This window comes from Calonectris borealis, chromosome 4 (assembly GCF_964195595.1).
Source record: "Calonectris borealis chromosome 4, bCalBor7.hap1.2, whole genome shotgun sequence".
Lineage (NCBI taxonomy): Eukaryota > Metazoa > Chordata > Aves > Procellariiformes > Procellariidae > Calonectris > Calonectris borealis.
The window spans coordinates 79,745,583-79,767,947 of record NC_134315.1 but is presented as its reverse complement, the minus strand read 5'-3'; the positions used below and the strand labels follow the sequence as shown (position 1 = coordinate 79,767,947).

General features: G+C 40.2%; 1 protein-coding gene and 1 long non-coding RNA gene across 2 annotated transcripts in view; one reads left to right on the top strand and one right to left on the bottom strand.

Annotated features, from left to right (window-relative positions):
• Nucleotides 1–22,365, bottom strand: part of LOC142082259 (uncharacterized) — a 150,618-nt gene that overhangs the window by 58,561 nt on the left and 69,692 nt on the right. The window contains exons 4-6 of the long non-coding RNA XR_012673632.1: nt 14,329–14,447; nt 9,205–9,292; nt 7,562–7,642 (exon numbers count right to left, since the gene is read on the bottom strand). This is a non-coding gene — a long non-coding RNA (uncharacterized LOC142082259). The remainder of the gene's footprint in view (nt 1–7,561; nt 7,643–9,204; nt 9,293–14,328; nt 14,448–22,365) is intronic.
• Nucleotides 1–22,365, top strand: part of SYNPO2 (synaptopodin 2) — a 95,914-nt gene that overhangs the window by 61,562 nt on the left and 11,987 nt on the right. The window contains exons 2-4 of the mRNA XM_075150266.1: nt 4,760–4,911; nt 9,261–10,054; nt 13,450–15,632. Of these exons, the coding sequence (XP_075006367.1) occupies nt 4,760–4,911; nt 9,261–10,054; nt 13,450–15,632 (3,129 nt within the window). The remainder of the gene's footprint in view (nt 1–4,759; nt 4,912–9,260; nt 10,055–13,449; nt 15,633–22,365) is intronic.

The window sequence follows — 22,365 nt, the reverse complement described above, 5'->3', positions numbered from 1 at the left end:
TTGGAGAACCAGGACTACAGAGTGTCCTCAAGTCCATTTGCCTCACTTTAAACTACAACTCATTGACCTTGTTATCAGGTTCAACATACCTCAACTCTCTGATTTGCTTATTATAGGGCTCAGACACACAATCAAGATCATCAGCTGGTAAGCTGAGCCCCAGTTGCTGTCTGTGCATCCACAAGTAACAGGTGCATCTACTTTAGCTTTTTAGCTTCATCAGGATTACATTTTTTGAAGCAAGTTTCCCTATTATTGTGATTTACCATACTTTGTTTCATTGCATAGAACAGTTTTGGGTTGTACAAACTAAACTGCTTTCAGATTAAATCAAAGGAGCAGATGTAATACCTGCTACCTGGCAAGGAGTCTCCAGGTGACAGAATGAGACTACAGCTAGTTTAAAGTAAAAACACTACAGCATACACAGCACAAAGGCTGGGCACTCAGCATTAGCTTTCTCTACAAACCCCTTCCTTTGCCTCACACTAGCAGGAACACAGCCACTGTGTATCCCTCACTTTATTCATCTTTCACTGGTTAAAAAACTGACTGAAATTGCCATCTGCTGCAGGCACCCATGACTACTCCAGCCCCAGCAGCATCCCACAGCTACCACCAACCCATAGTAACTTACTATCCCACACTTCCCCCCCACATACCTGTCCCATTGGAATGTGATCTCCCACTAGTACACCACAGCACCCAGACCTTACTCACTCACAGTTTCCAGCCCAAGCCTTTATAGACACTACTGAAGAGCCTCTGGACCGCCCCCCATCCCTCGTTAGAGCAGCTGCTTGTGAATAGGTGCCAGCTGAGGGGCTGAGGAGCCCTCCACCAGCCCCCGTGGCCTTCTGTCCCGTCCCAGGCAGCAGTGCTGCTGCTGCTTGTGCAGACTCGTGCTGCACTGCTGACAGGTGGGTCCTCCCTCCTCCGTGGATGCTCAGATAACAGAGAGCATCCAGGCTAAGTTCTTCACAAAGGAAGTTTCCCCTAAGATTAACATCTCTGTGGATATGAGGAATTTCTCGGCACTTGACATTTTAAGCAGCAAAGGGCACTCCTGATAGTGGGAAATTCTGGGTACAGGAGTAATCTGGAAACAAAAAGAAATTACGTACTTCAGGTAAATTGTCGAAGTAATCCAGCACTGTTCTTCACACACTCTAGCAACAGCGATCTAAACACCTGAAATTAGAGAATATTATAACAAATGGCTCAGAATAACCTGAAGTCTTTATGTACAACTATTTATATAAAACACTTCAATACTGTTAAAAATTCAGAAATCTAAAACTCTTTACGGGCAGAGCATGCACAGCATTGACTAAGGTCAATACTGCTGCAATGCCAATACACTTTGTACAATGATTTCCTTAAAACTTTTGGAATTCAGAGTAAATATTTCCATTGCCATTTCATTGGAAATTTTGTGATTGGAAGAAAACCGAAGCATTCTAACAAGCACATGTTATATAACTTGAATGATAAAAAGGAAGAGTCCTGACTGAGAGGGAGCAGAAAAGCAATACAGGCAGCAGCAGGGGAAAGTGGGCTAAAGCTCTTCAACATGCCCCAGGAGCAGCTGGTGTCTTGACAGGTTCAGCACTAACGGTACAGGCTCAGCTTCACTGTGTTATACTGCAAGCATTGAAAAACTAAGAAAATCTTTACATATTTTTCTAGTAGTGAGATCCCATTCACAAATTTTACGGGAAAAAACACTTTTCCTTCCTAAAGAAAACCCCGGCCCTAAGCAGATAGGAGAAACAAGTAACTGAGGAAGCCTGAGCTGCACTATAAGGCAAGAGCAATCACTAGTTATGGAAGAACTCCCTTCTGCGTTACAACCAAATATGCCTTGCTTTAAGTTCCCAAGGACTGGATAAAGGTTTCTTACTGTCCCCTGTATGACCACGTTGTATTTCTGCTAACAAAGGCAGCTTTTGCTTCCCAGTGGGCTGGTCAAAGGCTTTCTGCCAAAACTTCCTTTGAGAGAAAACCGTCCACTAAACACATATTTTACCAGGAAGATCCTGCTTTCCACAAATCTTCTTGAAATTTTTTTTGTTGTTCTTTTTTTTCCCCCAGAAGTCTGAAAAGTTTTCGTTTACGTGAGTAAATTATTTGTTCATTTTTGTGGGTTTCCAGTGAAGACAAATAAAATATACAGATAAACAAACCCAGAAACAATTACAGCTTGCCTGGCAAGGCAGTCTAAATATTGCTGAGTAACCTGGTGATATCCTGCCGCTAAAACAACACAAATGATGATGGTATATTTCTACCCTAGCAGCAACCTGCTGTAATTTACGATACAACCTGCCCTTGCTCATTTTTTTCTCAGTGCTCTCTCCTTCCCTTTATTCCCCCAACAGAAACACCAAAAAAAAAAGGATAATACTGAGGTGATTTTATATAGACATTGTTCAAATTTGGGAGGCATAGGTGCTTCTGGGAGAGGCTGGGAAAAAGGCTGACATACAGTCAGGAGAACCATTAATACATATAGCATGTGCAATGTGATCCTGTAATGGCAAAATCATGTTAAAAGTTTGATTTATGTATTTAAACCTGGGAATATAATACTCACAGGAAATTTGGTCCCATGTGCATATGAACTGAAATGCTACCCGAGAGTGAGGTATAGTGACTTACAGTAGTTTCTTTCCTGCGTGACCAGTCAAAGAAGGGGCTGAGTTTTGTATGAAGGTCCAAATATCTCACAGCTGTGATCTTTCAACAATTCAGAAGGCAGCAAAAGGACTGAGAGGCCCTCTCAAGAACTTTAAAAGGAAATTCAATGCCCTTGTCTATTTTCTTTGAATGCTACCAAGGAGTCTGTTTAAAAAACTACGAAACTGGTTGAGCTGTCTAGCAATTCATGCAGACCTATTAACATGGTACATTTGTACTTTTGCTTTTTGACAGAAATCACTGAAGTTATGGAATGGGTAACAGTTTCTCTCCTGAGACAGCTGTAATGGTAATCTATGACAGAACTGACTCCAAATTCTCAGACACTTAATAAAGAAACAGAAACAACATTTCTTCTCACAATCTAGGTATCACATTATGCTATTTCAGAGTTCACATGTTGCTATAATTGCCGTTTATGTGTTTTTTGAAAAAGACTCACTCTAAATTCTTTTCAGCATCCACATTAAATATTTACATTCAGGCCTAAGATGTCTTGTAAAATTTTAATAGCATACCCTCCTATTTAAAAAAAACAGTAACAAAACCTCAACCCAAATCTTAGCGCATATATGAAGCAAAACATTCTAAACACTGTTTAAACTGTCATTTCTTCCCAAAGTACAAGGATGTTTATGCTCTTGCCTAAGGCGAGATAAACAGAGTGGCATACCACTCCATATATGTAAATGTTAATTCTGCAAGGTAGAAACTGGCTTCTGTATGCACTAGGCTTCTGTTTCTTCACTGCTCTAAAAGCCGTAACATGACATATGGGTATGTATAAATTGAAACAACAAAGATATATGGCCCCACCACAGAAAAACGTGCAGTCTCACTCTTTATTCCACGTATCATCCTGACTCCAAGAAACTTTTCAAAATTACCTCCAGAAATGCATCTTAGTTACCAGACCAGTGGCCTAATAGTATATTGGGGATAATTCCATGGGTCTGTGGGACAGTTGCACCCTCAAATCTGGTGTATATCAGAAGTAACTTTCCTAGAGTCAGTGGGGACTGACTCTGCTGCTGTGAGTGTGGGAGAACTATACTACTTCTTTAAAAATTTTCAAGAAAATGCTATGAGAATTAATAAGGATAACATATTGACCCACCAACTGAATATTGTGTGAGGCCCAAGTACTCACACCAACAGGTAGAAGCCTGAGAGCAAAGAACCCAAGGACAGCCCTTTTATGTGTATGTGTCATTCTAAAATAGACTCCTGCAAGCATCCTGGTTAATATAACACACAGTTTGCCAAACATGTACTTTAAAAATAGCAGTCAACTGTATGGCATACCTTGAGCGGTATTAAAGCTGTCTAGGTTTTGTTATACAAAGGCTATATAAGTTATAACATGCTGCCAGTGGAAAAAGAAGTGAAACACCAAAAACCAAGCTGCATGAGATTCTTGAATGAGTACTTAATGGGGAAGGTTAAACCATAACAGGCGTGTCTTAACTTTAATAAATCAGGACACTTACTCAGATGACTAAACATGGATTTAGGATCTCCAGTGATTCAGATGTTTATAATTTGGCAACTAAACCTACAGTTGGGCATCTAAGGAAAAGTGTCCAGTATACCAGAAGTCTGTATACCTACAGCTCTAACAGCATGTAGATGTTGACATTCTGCCCAGAAGAGCCTGAAGTTATACACTCTTCTTTTAAAATCTTGGCATAGATTTCAGCTCTAGTAGTCTTTCATTTTGGGAGAAACTAATAAGATTTTTTGCATTTCTGCTAAACTCTGATCAATTGATTGTTGTCCCAAACTTCTGTGTCTCCCTTTTTTTAAAACAAATTCCAGCCTGTTTGACATCTAGCTCACAAGCTCGGTAAAGCAGAAGTTTTTGTATTGTTAATACTGGCTAGAACAGTATTTAACCTCAACTGGGACAAGTTATTCATTTGTGTTACTAGAAATTTATGATCAATACTACCGATCCTTTTTCTTTTGTACAGACAAAAGTAAGTTGAGGACATGGTTGCTGCTGTTTGCAAATGAACACTAATTGTGCAATTTTGAATTTGTTTTTGACTCATTGTAGGTTCGCAGCAAGAGCAAAGCAGCTAAGGCCGGACTCTGTGAGGGAGATGAGGTGGTGTCTATCAATGGCAAGCCTTGTGGAGACTTAACCTATGCTGAAGTTATCGTTCTGATGGAAAGCCTGACTGACGTCCTGCAGATGCTTATCAAGAGGTACAAGAATGCTCAGAATGCTTTGGTGCAATTCTGTTCAGTGTACCACGTGGAAAATGCTGGGTTTGAATGCACTCATTTTGCAGACATGTACTGTGAGCTTCTGATAGTCCTATTATTTATGTCTGTAACTTTGCTTGTCTGATGGAAAAGGGAGGGAAGACAGAATATTTGATCTGAAGGAATTAATGCATATAATTCAAACAGTACAGTTCAGGCACAGAATTAAGAGTACAGTCTCCAAATGTAATGATTTTATTTCTTATGAAGTATTCTTAATACTTACAAGGTGTCCACTGCCATATCTGCATACTGCAGAGTCTTAAGTTCAAATATTCTTTCCACCCCTTTGAAGCAGTGAAGTGTTGTTATTCCCCATAGATAGGGAAGTGAGGCTTACAAAAAGCAAAGGCTGTATAGATGGAGAAAGTGTCTTACACAGATATGCCTTGATGATGACATGGCAAATGGTCTTCTTGGGTGGCAAAATGTGTTAGTAGTCAGGAGGGGGAGAGGGTCTGGAAATCTATTTCTGTAGCTGTTAACACTCTACTAGATGAGGTGGGGCAAGTCACTTACAGCTCTCTTGGTCTCAGCTTCTCCATTTATAAAACAGTGATAGTGAATTTCAGTTTTCTTTGAAAATGCTTTGAGCTCCTTAGAGTAGAGAACCTTCCTATGAATTTGCAAGCAAGTCAGCATTACTGCTCACTGCACATCAGTCTCTTCTAATGACTGTTCTGTAATTGTCATCAGTGTAACGCATGCAATCTTGAGGTCAGAACCACCGGTAAGCACATTCTCTCCAGATTTTGTGAATTCAGACAAGATGAACACGCTGAATTGCCTTCAGTGTGGGTAAGAAGAGGAGGGAAAGACCTGAGACTTCCAAACTCCTTGTAAAGAATTATGGCTCCCCCCTGAGCTACTGCAGTTCCCTGTGTCTGCTCTCCCACAGGAGGACCAGGAGGACAGAAGGGGTCAGGATTCATCACAACAGCTAACAGAGCAGTGTCACTGGAAAGGCTGAAAGGACTCTGGTGCAGAAGAAGCACTTGTCTCTGGTTACCAGGGATGTCTAAACAGCATGTGAAATTCCTCTGTGGTTTCTGCAACCTGTGCAAAGGAACTTTTCTAAAGTGTCTAATAGTTGAAAGTTACAATCTGCCTTCAAATCAAGATGCTCGCAAGGAGTATTCATTTTATTTATAACAGACATTTTGCATGGCCTGTCTGTGCATGTTGTCTTGGGCTGAGTAATGGATCAATGTGATGAGATCAGGGGAACAGTGATAGCTGAGGATTACAGCTTACCTTCTCCATAGTGCATAGCTCTTGTTTCTGGTTCAGCAGTGTACCCATTTGAATGCTCCTCATGTGATATCTGCATTCTTATGTTTTTAATTCATAACATGACTACTGGAACAGCACTTGTAAAAATGATATTTGTGGCTGACCAGCTGTCTTCTTTGCAGCCATAGAAATAGCTCCATATGCTTTGACTCCTGCCTGTTGCTGTTCTATAACTGATATTTCAGTTGGTCTGAAGGCTGCAGTACCCTTAGTGAAAGTGACAGCACATCTTCCATTCACTCCATTGCCCCTGCTTGAATGTATGGTGAACGGCAAGACATGTCCTAAAAATCAGAACCAAACCAGAGTGCTTAGACCACATAATTCAGTGTTTCATGGAATGAAACTGCGTCTGTTAGAAATTTTAAGAAAATTGCAGTTGCTCAACACTCTGAAAGTGACTAAAGTGTTCTAAAGGAATTCACTGTGAGAATCTTTGAATTTCTTCTCATCAGCTCATCTCCCCCAACTCCCACCCCTACTGTCAGTATCTTCCAGGGTATGGGAGAATAAATGGAAACACTTCTCTTCCCCTGCCACCTTCTTTGTGGGTAGTAGCCCACTCAGCACTACCACCAGAAGGATTTTTCAGGAAGTGTCTTAGCATCCTCTGAGAGCAATGAGAAGCAAATCCTTCCTTTCTTGAGTAGCCACTTGTTAGCAGCCATCTCAAGAAAACACTGGAAATCATGAGGAAAGAATAATGCCTAATTAAAGTGGTGTTCCAATAGTGATCTTTACATGCAAGCATCTTTCGCTGGCAGGGAAGAATATTTCTCCTCGGGAAGCTTCTGACTATTCCTGAACTATTTGCATGAAGGATGAGATTTTCATAAGCATTCATTGTTGGCCTAATTCTGCTCTTACTAAGCTTACTGGGAGGAAAAATAGGCTTTTAAAGTAGTTTTTAAAATGCTACTTGGCCTTTGATGTCTACAAAAAGTTTTCCCAATCCCCTGTAAACCATAGTCAGTTACTGACCAGCAGTGCCCACAAAGTCTTCGGTTTACAGGATCAGAGGGAAGAGACACCCTGCAGGGCAGGCACTCTCCAGATGCCATGTGGGGGAGCATCTTACTGACCTTCCCGACAAATGCTGAACAGATGTATCCGGGAAACATCGAGAGTGGGGACAGAAACAGAAACACTAGCCTGCCCTTTTCACATCAATGTTAGCAACTCTTGGGCTACTGCTGAGTCTAGAAAGAAAATTTCTAGGGGGAAGTAGGGAGTGTGCTCAGTGCATACCAAAATGAAATGCACCATGTAGGGAGTAAAACATGACTCTGAGACAAACCCTGCCGTGCTGACTCCATGAGTTCTGCTTCCTTCCTGGAATTACACCAGGGGTGTTGTTCCTGCAGTGAGCTGGAAAGACCTGAAACAAAAATAATAATTTAACAAAACAGAATCTTACACGTCAAAAAAGAGATCAGACCCAGTATTCTGCCTCTTGACACGTGGATACACATTTATGTCTATATAGAGTATAAGTATATCCATAAGTAGCAAGGGCGGAAATCTTTCTTTCTCACACGTACACACAATCACTCAGCTACCAATAAAGGCTAACATTTAGCTGGCCCAGCCCCCAGTTTCATATCTTACAAGGAAATGTTTACAGATATCTGTAATTTATCTGTACTTAAGAGCAGTACAATTGATCATCCAAATAGCATAATACGATGGAATCCAGCAGCACTCACAAGGAGCTCCCTAAATTAAAATCTGTCTGACCTTTATGTAGCTCCATATGTGGTTTAATGGATGTTACACATTTTGTGGTATTTGAGACAGACCCAGACGGCTACAAACAGTATGCTGCATGGCTAGAAAAGCAAGTGATATTGAAGTTTCTTCAGTGCACTGACAGATTTATTTCTTCTGTTGCCTCTTCCAGCCTTTCTTTGTAGGGGGTTCCAAAGTTTCAGAATACCTGGGACCCGCTTTTGATTTCAGAAATCTCCATAATACTTGATACTAATACTTTACTGAGAGTACCTACTGCTTCTCTCATTTGAAAAAGTGCTTTGCTACCTTTCAGTCAACAGAAAGCCTTAATAACATGCTGCAGTCTTGCTGTACAGAAAAGGTTTGTTCTCGAATTAATAGTAGTCAGTATAGCCCAGAGTACTGAAAGAAGAAGCCAGAGAGTACGCTAAGAGTTCTAACACCAGTAAAACAGCCTAACTAGGCCAGGAAAATGAATAGTTTAAAAAAGGGAGCTACACTGAGGTATATAGTAGGCTTCAGGAAGTCAAAGTAACATTTGCCAGTTAGAAATATGTATTTTTTAATAATTAGGAAATATTGCATGGGTTCTCTACCCGTTTTCACTGGATCACTGGAATAGGCCAGAATGTTTTAATTATTTCATGATATATGAGGGTAATGATCCTCACAGGAATTCTTTGAATGTATTTTTTAAGTACTCATTCCCCTCCCTCTAATCCTCATCCAGTACTTATCTATTCCTTAGAGAGTAAACTATTTGGGACAGGAACTATATGTGAGGATGGTGCCTAAAACAGTTGCAGTAGTAGCCACAGAGCCAAAAATTAACCACTTTTGTGGTGTCATGCAAAGTTAATTTTCTCATGCACATGTGAAATATGAAGAAGTATTGTCCCAGAAGTCTCAGCAGTATTTATCTGGAAACACTGTAACAGAAATGTGTCTATGAAAGCATACTGATGTTAGGAATGATATAATTCAACATTGCAGAAGGATGGTAGTAGGATCATAGTTCTACCGCAGTAGTGTAATCTCCTTCTTACTGAACTGTTAAGTTGAAGAATTTTGAAAGATACAAAGATGCTTCAATTTAAGACCTCTACATAATGGGAGAATTCTTCTACTCAAATGGACCTGCTAGCAGGTGCCACAATTAATATAGGGGAAAAAAAACTACATAGAAATTGCTTTTGTAAGTGTACTTACAATTGCTGTGCTTACAGCAGCTTAATTTCTTGAATTACTTGTTTATGTATGTGCAGATCCTCCAATGGAATAAATGAAACCTTGAGTGCTGAAAGAGAAAATGGAAAGCAGGATAACATAAAAAATGAGGACTATAGAGAGAGTACTACACTGCAAATTAACACAGCGAAAGAGACACCCCATGGAGGTTTATGCATCACAGAGATATACAGTGAGACTCACCAAGGAGCAGGAGAAAGCAACATACACTTTTCTGAAACAAAACAAGAGACCACACAAAGCCACAGAATTACTCCTAAAGTGATAGGCACCTCCAAAGTGCTCATGACAGATGAGGCTGCTTTCAGAGGGAAGACAGAAGAAAGAAGGCCAGGTACTATGGTTGAGCTGCAGTTGTCCCTCTCAAATGACGCGCACAAGGGCACCAATGCTCCTGCTGTGACTCTCTTAGGGGCAGAAAAATGCACCCCTTCAGGAAGAGGACCCAGTGTACAACAAGATGGGACTAGCCCTGTAATCGCAATTCCTCTGGGCGTGAAAGAGGGCAACATCCAATGGTCAAGCAAAGTAGTCCAGTTTTCTAGTGGCAAAGAGGTCAAGAGGATCCAAGGTGCAGCTCCATCTCTCCCCAGGGTGGAGGTGATCCTAGACTGTTCGGACAGGGAGAAGGAAGCACCCAGGTCTGTAGCTGAAAGGGGGTGTGTTGATTCTCAAGTGGAAGGAGGGCAGTCAGAAGCACCTCCTTCCCTCCTCTCCTTTGCAATCCCATCAGAAGGCACAGAGCAGGGAGAAGACGACCAGCACTCGGAAAGGGATCACAGACCTCTCAAGCACAGGGCAAGGCACGCAAGTAAGTATGTCCCATCTAATCATTTGCACTGCCTGAGGGCATCTTTTGTAACTTTAAACATATTTTCAGAATTTAGACTGCATTAGAAAAATAATGTTTAGAGTTTTTTTCTGCAGTTTTCTGACTTTCCCTCTGTCTTTTTCTTTTAAACAATGTTTCTGTTCCTGCTTTATATATTTTTTCAGGGTAATACAATGCTCCTGGTGATGAGCCAAGAGTATACCCATGCCTTAACTGTGCTGAATAACTTTGCTTAGTAGACTTCCACTTTGAAATTAACTCATGACTTCATCCAACTAAAAGTACTTACTTACATCTCCAAAAAGGGCTGAATTTTGCTGGTCTTCTAATGTATATTCAGAGGCAATCTGTAGAATATTAACAAAAAAAGCAAGCTGCTTGCACATGTCTAAGTGAATCCTGTGGATTTCTCCTTTTATAGCAAAAACTGTGTGTTGTCATTTGCATCATCTAAAATCAAAGCCATGCCACTGCTCTTAAAAGTTAATAAAAAAGGCCAGTAGAAAAGCTTGATGTTGCCTGCAGAAGAGATTTTGACAGACACTAGCATGTGTATAACTGTTACATGATCCTTTCAGTTTTGTCAGTCTTCTCTAGACTTTAAAGTGAACATGCTATTTCTTCTGACTCCCATACCCAGAGGTCAGCTTCAAAATGTGTCCAAGAAGTTTACATGAAAGTAAACTTGCAACTGGATCCAATTAATTAACTGAGTGTAGATACATATTATTTATTTATTTATCTATTTATTTATTATTTTATTCATTTGGGACCTTTCTATTGGTTGCTTGCTCTTTCCCAACAATGTTAAGAATCCTGTCTGGGGATTCAGTAGCAGTATGTCAAAGGTGCTTGAATGTGTGCAGCGATATACTGTAGCAACAAGCTATTTCACATGCAGTGTTGGAATTAGTCTGCTAACCCACTGCTAATTCCTCTGTAAGCATATTTTTAGCATGATAACCATTTGTATCTTATTGGCAAGTGGATTAAGCAGTTACTTATGCCTAAGTGTCTGTATGCAATCCACATATTTTTGGCATATTAAATGAAGCATAAAAGAAAAGTGCACATGCTTTACATTTTGGCTGCAATATGTAGCCAACCAACTGTGGGGCTGTGCCTGTCTTTCTTAGAGAATTACTTGCAGTGCCTCTCTAATAAGGCAAAAGTACAAAAAATGAACTACATTATTTCAAGATAACCTCTGCTTTCAAGTAGGACATAGATTCTGTCCTTTTCCCATCTCAACTATGACAATCTCAATTCCTTCTGATCTAGTGGCAGGTCATTACCCTTAGGAACCACTGATTTAATCTATAAAAATGTTTGCTTTTATTATTATTATTTGTAAAATCCTATCTACACATTAGAACAAACAAACTGCCAAGCACAGGGGAATAATCTGTGTGCAGCAAATACTATGCATGTTTTTTGTAAAATTAGAAGTTATAATGCAGCATTTAAGTCTAAACTAAAGAAGAACATTTATTATAGGTGTTTGATCTCTTCAGCAGAAATTTTCTCTGTGAACAGTAATCAGATTATATTTACCTGAGCAGGTAACATTTCTTCTGCCATCTTTTGAAACTATTGATTAAGTAACTATTCAGTCGAATTAAGAAAAAATATGCTAACAAAATTAAAAGTTTGGATTTTTTCTTTCCACAGAACTGTATGGGTACCTGGTGAATCCCCTTCCTAGAAAAACACTCACTGCTGATGCAAGTAGCTTATCTGAAAGCGTAGAACTTACATGCTGAAGGGCGAAGGGCGACCACTTCTGTTTGCAGAGGCGCTCTAACTAAAGCCCATACTTTTGGAAAATGTCTTCAGTGACTATTGTAAGCATTTGGATTGTCAAAGGACTGAGCCAAGGATTTTGTGATTTGGCCCTCTCAAAATAAATTATTACAAATTGCTGGTTCGTGTGCCATGCTCCTTTCTCTTTTATAGGTTCTTGCAAGAACCATTGGTCCAGTCATGCTGTCATCTGGCATAATGGCAAAACTCCAACTGTCTTTAATAGGAGAAGTATCAGGCTCCATCTACTGACATGGCTAAAAGGATCATTAATAGAAAATACATCACACGGCTTTCTTTAAGAAGTTTGCTTTATTTATACTAGCAAAAGATAGTAAATAATTTACTGTTTTATTTTCATATATCAGAGGCACGTTTTTTCCTTTTGAAATTAAGTGGAAGGGGACCATTGATTTAGGCAGGAAAAGCTTTAAATTCTAGCTTTTTTAAAGGGAGAAGCTATTGAGGCTGTCGTTTGTGAGATGCAGTGGCAGAATATAAGGAAGGGAAAGAAACAGGAACACCACCTGACTAGCGTTGCCCCATGAGGCATATGCTCCATGTCACATAACAAGGAAGCAGTCATGCTGATGTACAGTGCATCTATCAGCTTTACAGCTGCATCTATTCCTGTTCCACATGACTTGATGAAAACCAATAATTTATGCTTTAAGAAATATGTATTATTGATATATGCTAGCGAATACTCTTGACAAGTTAGTTGAGCCTCCGCCATTCAGCTCTGAAATGTGTATTCATTCTTGCCACATTTTCAAAATAAATGTTCTGGAGCTGTTATATCCTATACAATTTTGGATTATGTTTCAGGCAAGTAATGCTTGTTAAAAGACTGAAACCTGCTTTCATTGAGTACCTTGGCCAAACTCCCATGTCTTCCAAGGGGCAGAAAGTTAATGCTAATGGTTTCTGTGTATGCCTTTTTGGATGTATACTTGCTTTTAAATAGCTAATACAGAGAAGCATACCAACTTTTATCAACTATACACATTTTGTAATGCATATGAGTAAAATAAACACATAAATGGCAGAAGCTGCTGCCACCGTCAGACAGAATACACTCAGTTTCATTTGGTCTCAGATGTTAAGCAGTCATGGGCCTGCCTGGCTGGGAACGTCTGTTGTAAGCCTAGGAACTGTGGTCAAACACTTGGTAAATACCAGACCATAGAAACTGAATAAATGAGAAAATACCGTCTGCCTGTTGCTGGTGAGATTACTTATGGGAATAAAAATTGAGAATGCTAGAAATAAAGTCACATATAACATTCCTGTTGAACTAAGAAAGTCCTAAAGAAAGCGATGTAGCCTTTGAACTTGCATGGGTGTGACTCTAAGAAATGCTGGGTATGGAATTTACAACACAGTTGATATTGTGGGAAAAGCTTAAGTATAATAACCTCTCCATGCAAAAGAAAATAAATGTTTTAATATGGGGGAAGGGGACAGTGGGTAAATTTCAGTATAGATAAACGCAGAACTATTTGTTATTAGTCTCCTTGTATTTTTCTGGGCTGCATGCAATTAAATGTGCATTTCAATTCTTTCCATAGGGCTCCGGCGAAGTGAGAGTCTGTCAGAAAAGCAGGTCAAAGAAGCCAAATCTAAATGTAAAAGTATTGCATTGCTGCTGACAGCAGCTCCCAATCCCAATTCCAAGGGGGTGTTGATGTTCAAGAAGCGTCGTCAAAGGGCGAGGAAATATACTTTAGTTAGCTACGGTACTGGGGAGTTAGAACGTGACGAAGACGAGGGTGAAGAAGGTGAAGGTGAAGAGGGGGACAAAGAAAACACTTTTGAAGTGAGTTTGCTTGCAACAAGCGAGTCGGACATAGATGAAGATTTCTTCTCTGACATTGACAACGACAATAAGATTGTGACATTTGACTGGGACAGTGGTCTACTTGAGGTTGAAAAGAAGATAAAAAGTGGAGACGAGATGCAGACGCTTCCAGAGAGCACAGGTAAAGGGGCCCTCATGTTTGCTAAGAGACGGCAGAGGATGGATCAGATCACAGCTGAGCAAGAGGAGATGAAGGCACGCACAGTGCATACAGAGGAACGAAGGGAAGCCACCATGTCAGAGAGCTTCCAGAAAGTAAGCTCTTCAGTCTATCAAACAAAAGAGGAAGAAATGTCAAGACAGCAGACCTGTGTGAGCAAAAGCTACACAGACATGAGCCAGAATCATAGCAAAATGGTACAACAAAATGGCTTTGGCTTAGCACCAGACACAAACCTCTCTTTTCAGTCCTCTGAAGCTCAAAAAGTAGCGTCTTTGAATAAAACAGCTAAACCCTTCCCTTCTGGGGTTCAAAACCGAGCAGCTGCACCATTTTCACCCACAAGAAATGTCACTAGTCCTCTTTCAGATATACCAGCACCACCTCCTTACTGCTCTATTAGCCCACCACCCGAGGCTTTATACAGACCTGTTTCAGCTCCTGTAGCCAGCAGAGCTGCCCCAACTGTGTGGTCATCCACCGAGCCCACAGAACACATAGCATCCAGAGATGAAAGGATTGCGGTGCCAGCCAAAAGAACTGGGATACTGCAAGAGGCAAAGAGAAGAAGCACTTCAAAACCCATGTTCACTTTCAAAGAAACACCCAAAGTAAGTCCTAATCCTGCCCTGTTGTCCCTTGTACACAATGCAGAGGGCAAAAAAGGTACTGGAGCTGGTTTTGAGTCAGGACCTGAAGAAGACTACCTCAGTTTGGGAGCAGAAGCTTGCAATTTCATGCAGACCCAAGCATCTAAACAAAAGGCCCCTCCTCCTGTTGCTCCAAAGCCTTCACTCAAGGTCTCTCCTACTGCTGGTACTCCAGTTTCACCGGTTTGGTCACCTCCAGCTGTGGCTTCTAACAAGGCTCCTTCTTTCCCACCACCAGCCTCACCTCAGGCAGCATATCCTGCACCACTCAAATCTCCACAGTATCCTCATTCTCCTGCCCATCCCCCAAGTACTCTCAATCTAGCTGGTCCTTTCAAAGGGCCTCAGGCAACCCTAGCGAGTCCAAACCATACACCCAAGACACCACCAGTCACACCAAGTGCTGGAGGAACAAAGCCACCCTTTGAGATGCCACCAGCTATGAGTGGAAAAGGAGCACAGTTATTTGCCAGAAGGCACTCTCGAATGGAGAAGTATGTGGTGGATTCAGAGACTGTGCAGGCAAACATGGCACGAGCCTCATCTCCAACTCCATCTTTACCAGCTTCTTGGAAATATTCATCTAATGTCCGAGCACCTCCACCTGTTGCTTATAATCCCATCCACTGCCCATCTTACCCTCCTGCTGCTACCAAGACCTCCTCTAAGTCTGCTGCTGCTACCAAAAATACAAAAAGAAAACCTAAGAAAGGTCTCAATGCTTTGGATATTATGAAACATCAACCTTATCAACTCGATGCATCTTTATTTACTTTTCAACCTCCTAGTACTAAGGAAAGCTTTCCTATTAAGCAGACATCGAAGTTGTCCACTTCAAAGCAAGCTCTACCTTTAAGACCACCTAGTGCTGGCTCTCCTACTAACGTCCGAGCATCTTCAGTGTACTCCGTGCCAGCCTACAGTTCACAACCTTCGTTCCAGTCAAATGCCTCTATCCCAGTAAATGAATCATGTTCACCTACAAGCTACTCTGCATTTTCTAAGCCAGAAACCACCACATCCTCTTTATTTACTGCTCCGAGGCCAAAATTTTCAGCAAAGAAAGCTGGCGTCACTGCACAGGTGTGGAAGCCATCAAGTATTGAAGAGTAAACCTTACAGCTGAAACTTAGTGTCCATTGTGCTTGCAATCAATTGTTTGCAGTGGTAAACTGGCACACAAACAGTGCCAATAGTATTCCTTAGCTTGCTTAATAACATCAGATGTATCACCTCAAATCTGGGTCCAAAATATTTGAACTTTTTTAAGGAATCGAAATAGATACAAATTTTAGCACATTTATGCATATTATCAGATGCTTTATACACATAATATCCTAAAATGAATAGATACCATTGTATTAAGTAAGCAGGACACTAGGTTTTTGCTTTAGCACTACTACAACAGAAACAATAGTAAGCAATATTCCTGGTATGTCAAATCAATAGAGAAGAGCTTGCTTTCTGCCCCCCTCCCCAACTATGTTCTAATGACCTAGGGATTTGAGGACTTTTTTTTTTAAAGAAGTGCCTTATTAAATTATATTAATAGTAATATGTATTACTAACATAGCATAAAATAGATACAGTATTAGACTCTGACTGATCACTAGCAGAATACAACTGGATAGACCTTTGGCCTGCACAGAGCCCCACTGAATTCAGTCAGATCTGTCCTGGCTCAAAGGTCCCTCCACAGGAATCTGATTGATCGGCCAGGGGCTTAGTTTGTAAGCTACGTGGATCAGCTGTGATCCAAAATCATGAATTGCCTCTGTGATTTCACAGAGAATGTCCTATAAGAGATGCTGGAGTGTTCTGCAGACTAAAGGAGGTAGAAAGACAGCTAGAAAAATTGTTAAAGATTTCCCATTTTGGGGAAATTTGACATCCCAAATGCAGACACATTTTTAGCCAACGTTTGCCTTGAATCCAGCAAGTAAGATAGAAGCCGGTAAATCAAAATTATTGAACAGTCAGAGAGGTGAGCTGGGTTTTGCAGCTGCAATGTAATGCAATAGTTTCTTGTGAAAGCACAGTGACCGAGAACAGAAGGCATACATATATTCAAGAGTACTGATTCTTGCAGCCAGAGTAGTGTATGCCACAGAAATTAGCACTTCATGGTAAATCATAAATATGACCATGTCTTCCTATTGGTCTCTCGTACACATTTTATTATTTTCATTTGGGGCTTTACAGTGCTTATTCCCACTTTAAATCTTTTTACTCTGGTCTTATACTTTCACCTTTTACTTGTATTGGGGACTAAGTATTGAAATACTGCTACTGTAGAAAATTCTTAAGAGTCTGTGGTCTTGAAACCTACGGTATAATACTGCAGTGAACAGACAGCCTTGCAGAAATCAAGGAGCTATATTTGAATAGTTCAGCGTGTTTTTCAGTAAGCACTCCTGCTAACATCAGTGGTGCTAGGTCTGAAACAAGGTGTTGTTTCAAACAACTAAGGGTATCAAAATCCATCCCAAGTGTGAAGCTAAAGATTAAAGCACCAATCTGTGAATAAAGGTGGCAGAATCTGTTAACATATTTGCTTAAACTACCATCCAGCTAGCTACAGACCAGATTATGGATCTTTTATATCATGGGGATTTTAGTAGAACTATCTATCTCGATGAAGAAAACATTCCCCAGTATGAACAAAATCTCCTTAGTTTGGTCCCATGATGGTAGCTCAAACCGCAATCACACTTGAGAAGAATGCATTTGGTTGTACATGCAGAAAGCAGACTGGAATCAAAACTTAATCAAGCCAATAAAAATCACTCCTCCTAATTTTGGACCTCGAAAATCCTACTCTCTCCTTTAAATTTTGGATTGGGATACTGACTACATTAGAAAAAAATGACCAAGAGATGCATCTCCCTCTTAAAATTCAGGAGAATGATGGAAAACTCAAGAAAGAGTTACACTGCATTTACCTGGAAATAGAAAGTAGCAATATTTTAATCCTTTAGAGATGTCCCTTCTATCTGTTTTCCACTGTCAATATCTGTATTTTTCTTCTATCATTAAACTTGTCCCTTTCCTCTCTGCCTGTTTGGGGTTTTTTTCTTTGGTTTGTTGCTATTTTTTTGTTTCACTTACATGTACAAACTGACAGTATATTTTAGGGGAAATCTGTTTTCTATGCTATCCTGTTAAAATGAAATCTTGTCCCTCCCTTTCCCTCCCCTTCCTTCCCCTTCCTTTTCCTCTTCCCCTTTCCTTCTCTTTCCCCTTCCCCTTCCCTTTCCCCTTCTCTTTCCCCTTCCCCTTCCCTTTCCCCTTCTCTTTCCTCCCTCCGTTCTTCCCCTCTAGTAAAAGTTTTATCTGAAGTTACACATACTATTTTAGGTAGAAGTTTAAGACACTAGTATCTACTTGGAATAAAGATATCCTACCAAAGATAAGTAATGCTGCTAGAGAGATACCTAGAAATCCAATCAGCCTCATATTGCCTTACATGTTTTTACTTACAGTCTCCTCCTGTAAAATACATCTGTAAATTATAATGACTCTTCTGTACTTGTTCACCCTACCACCTCAAGAATATTTCCTTAATGAGGAGATTTTTAGCAGTTCTGTACTTCCACCACAAGTGTTGATGTTGATGCGTGTGGCTACTAACAAGATACAGCAGCTTACACAGGATGGCCACCAGTTCATATCAGGCTTAGGTCAGTAACTTTTGGAATTCATCACCAGCTACTGAGTATCCTGTGTGAAATATGTGAATTACTGAAATCTAACTTCTAGGCTTATATATGCCTACATGGCATACCACTTACCAAGTAAGAAATAATAAGCATTATTATTCTATTATCAGCAGAAGAAACAAGAGGTAAAGCTGCGATATATTCTCATCCAAAAGAAATTAGCTCTCCAGAAAGACAGAAGTCAAGTTCATAGGAGCTAAAGGAGAGCTGTGGACTGAAACAGAACATTTCAGTTTCCCGAGTCATCTGTCTAGAACTAAGTTCACCTGAAAGACAGAAATGCATAATTGTCACCTTTAAAATCGTTTTGCTATTTCTTTCATTTTCAGCATATCCCAAAAGTTCACTTAGGAAGTCAACTAAATCATATGCATGTTTACAGCAATAAGCAAAAAGTCAGCTTCTGTGATAGCAATATAAAATATAACATTAGCCTATCTTCTCTTTACTTTGTCCAAAAGAAAAGGAAGTGCATCTATGCTGAAAATTTGGATTTTGATCACATTTGGATTTTTTGCTGTTATTCAAATACAAGTATTTCATATGGCCTATAGCAATGACAGAAGGATTTTTTAAACACCAATAAGAGTTAAAAGCAAGAGCCCCAGTGACACTAGTCCTCTTAACTCAGCTAAGATCTTTTGAAAATCCCATTCAAAGTCCAACTCTGAATTCAATTTCATATATACACATCATTCTACATGCATAGTGCTTGGATCCAACTTGGCTTCAAGACTCTTTTTACTAATCAGGTAAGTCTGTAATTCTTATTAATACTTCAGAAGACTAGCCTACTTAAAGTAACAGTTTTATCCAAAATGTAATCTCTTGTGAAGCAGATATTTAGAGGAAAGTTGAGCTGTTCATTGTCATGGGTCCAAATTAAAAGTTAATGATGATGTCAAACATAGCTGAAATGTCAAGAAAATGAACGGTTTGTGTAGAGAGGAGCCATCTGAAATTTCACTTTGAAAGGGCAGTGAGCTTTTGTATATGTTTTTCTGAAAAAGCTATTAGAGTTATTCTAATATAATATGACAAGGTTACCAAGATGCAATTGTTATGTTTACTATGTAAGCATATTTAACAGTGAGTTTTAGGCCACCCCTAATAACAATACTTCCAGTATGTTCACATTAAAAGAGGAATTTAAGTGTTCTATGTTGGTTTTAGCACATTTAATGATAGCACATACTGGAGGAATTATACTGCACCAGTTTGGATCTCACATTCTAGACAGCCTTTTCATGAAAACATCTACCTCAATCAAGGGTTTCTATACTTATAATTTCTAATTCAATTATAAACCTCTTGTTATAAAACCTGAATTGAAAAGTTTTGTTTTGGAGATGAGTAGCTTTTACACAAAAAGTTAAAATTTCTGTTGCAAAAATAAAAGACAAAATTTAGTTCTTGAACAAAGAACTGCTTAACTTCTCCTCCCTTCTCTAGGGGAACCCCTCTTACCATGTTCCTGCTCAGCAAAAGATAACATATTATGAAACAAACAGAAAGATATTTCAATAAATTTTTTCTGTAGGAACATTTACAGAGTAAACATTACCACCTCTTACAAGTAAGCCTCATTCTTTTGCTTTCTGCCCTCCTATGGAAGGAATAATTTTGCTAGTGTCCTAAGACATGTGACAATATCCAGTGACAACAAGTTGCTTGGTTCCAAAAGCACCTGGCCGATGGTGTGGGACTTTATAATACACTCATATCAAGACTTGCAGCAGGGAATGCCCAATTCTCTCCTAGACAAACTGACAATTCCATTTGAGATCAAGCCAATGCCATTTTGAGATCAGCCATCAAAAGGAGGTTTCAGTTAAATTTTGTCTGAAGTCTTCCTGCACTGACCCTAATTTTATATACCTAGCTTTATTTTATTTTGTATACCTAATTTCATTTTATATGGGACATTCAAGAGTAGAGACACAAAATCAGCCCTAAAACTGCAGTGACAGATTTTGCTGTCACCACAGCAATCATGTGGCAATGAGTTTATTTTCTTTTTGGCACAGTGCTGCTGTTAGTCACACTAAAATGAATGTTCAGAATTCACACAAATTTGTATTTGAAGTAAAGAAATACTAAGAGGTTGAGGTATCAGCAGGCTCCAAAAATTAGGAAGTGAGGGGCTGGTGTGTGTTTCAGACAGGAAAATGAGTGCTAAGCGGCAGAGCAGCAATTTTGAAAGAAAAAAACACTAGGATTAGAGGGAGCCAAGCAGCGGGGAGAAAACTCCAGGAAAAAAGCAGAGACTGCATAGGATAAAATACCTATCAGAGGATCATGAAATAGTGAAGGTACCAGGGAAGAAAACAATCAGCAAGAAGGGTTTAATTATTCTGCACAGAGATGGCTGACTATTTCCAGCCTTTTGTTGAAATTTTCTAGATTATTCTTGGACACTCTTCAGAGTCCAGTAGCATAAGATCTAGTTACTGTATCAAAGTATGTGATCCTTAACCTCAGTCTGTGAGTGTTAACAGATCACGGGTCTCCAGGTGGAAGCCTAGAAAGGGAATCCTCAGTGACCAGCTATGAAATCCAACCAGTGAAAGCACCTTTTGCACAATATACTCCTTTGCAATATAATCCTAGTATTTCCTAAATGAAACCCTGAAATGGCACTGGATGGGGCAGAAGTCCTGAAATTTAATCAAAATGCATGTGCACTGGGCAATGATGCTTGCATTTCACAGCTTTTGAATACTTGACCTTCCAACTTCACTAGCATTGCTTTAAGGGAGCTTTGTGTGTTTAAGACCCAAGGGTTTTCCAAGAACAACAAACCAAACCCTGGAATACTATCGTGTAGCATACCGTAACCAAGAGGGTCCTCCAGCACGGCTTGAACCACCGTAGACAACTGCCGTCATGCTGCTACAGCAACTGGCAGCAAATGCATGTTGACATCCTGCCTGTGAACCAGCACTGGGAGGACGACACAGGTTTCCAATGGGGCTTCACAGTCTTCTGACAGCAAAGAGACTGTGGAAGGACAAACTCCAAACTCCATCCCTCTGGGGAAGAAATTTCCCTGGAACTCTGGAAGAAAATATACATTAACGGGCACAGGTTCTTTTCCCCAAATGTACCTTCCTTGCCCCATTTCTTCATCTTTTTCTTTTCCTGGTCTCCTCATCGTAGCCTCATTGCGAGCTACACAGGTCAATTTTCCATTCCTTAAGCTTGTCATCCAAGCTCCGGAACCTTGGCCATCAGGTCCTAGCTTCATCACTCTCCAACCCAGTGATGAATACGGATTTTCCTTCTGTATCAAGTATTACAGCTCCTGGTTTTGATTTGTCCAGTCTCGTCTCTGTCCTTCCCTTGTCTGTTTCTTCTACCCTGTTTAAAGTCTGCTTCTTGCCCCCCTGTATTCAAATCAGACGTTCTCCCCTTTGAGGCTTCTTGGGCCCAGACAGGAGGTCTTGGGCTCTATCCAGGGGCAGCTGTGCTCTGCAGTGCATCTCAGTCCTGATCAGTGAGTGTGCAGCCTCAGGTCTGGACCCGATGGTGGGAAGAGACATCGGTATGCACCATACGCCTGCATGCACTGCTTTTTTGTGAATGAAAACCCATCTGCGCAGCCAGCGCAGGAGCTGTGGAACACCCTAGTGACTTCTCCAGCCTGTGGGGGTACACATAGCCTGCAGTTTAGACAGACAGAGAAAGCACAAGGACAGTCTCCTTGTTCTCCTGTGTGGTGTCCAAAGACATCAGAGCCTACAGCAGGACAGACCTGTAACAATGCACAAAATCCTCCCACATAGCAGAATATTATCGCTGCTAACAGAGTTCTCAGGAACTAGCTGTAAAAAGCAAGGTGCTCCTATTGAGCCTTTACAAGGCTCTAGCTTGAATATTCGTAAGCAAGTTTGCATGGAAATATGAGACAGATACAAAGATTAATCTCAAACCAGTTCTAAAGCATGTAGTGGTAACACTTTTCAAGGAAAAGGATGCTAGAATTTTCTGTCATTGACATTACTTTTCCCTACTCTCACTTTTTGAAATGGTTGAACTAAATAGGTTCATTTGGTTGAAATAGATCTGAAATGGTTGGATCATTTGGGACGAAGTAA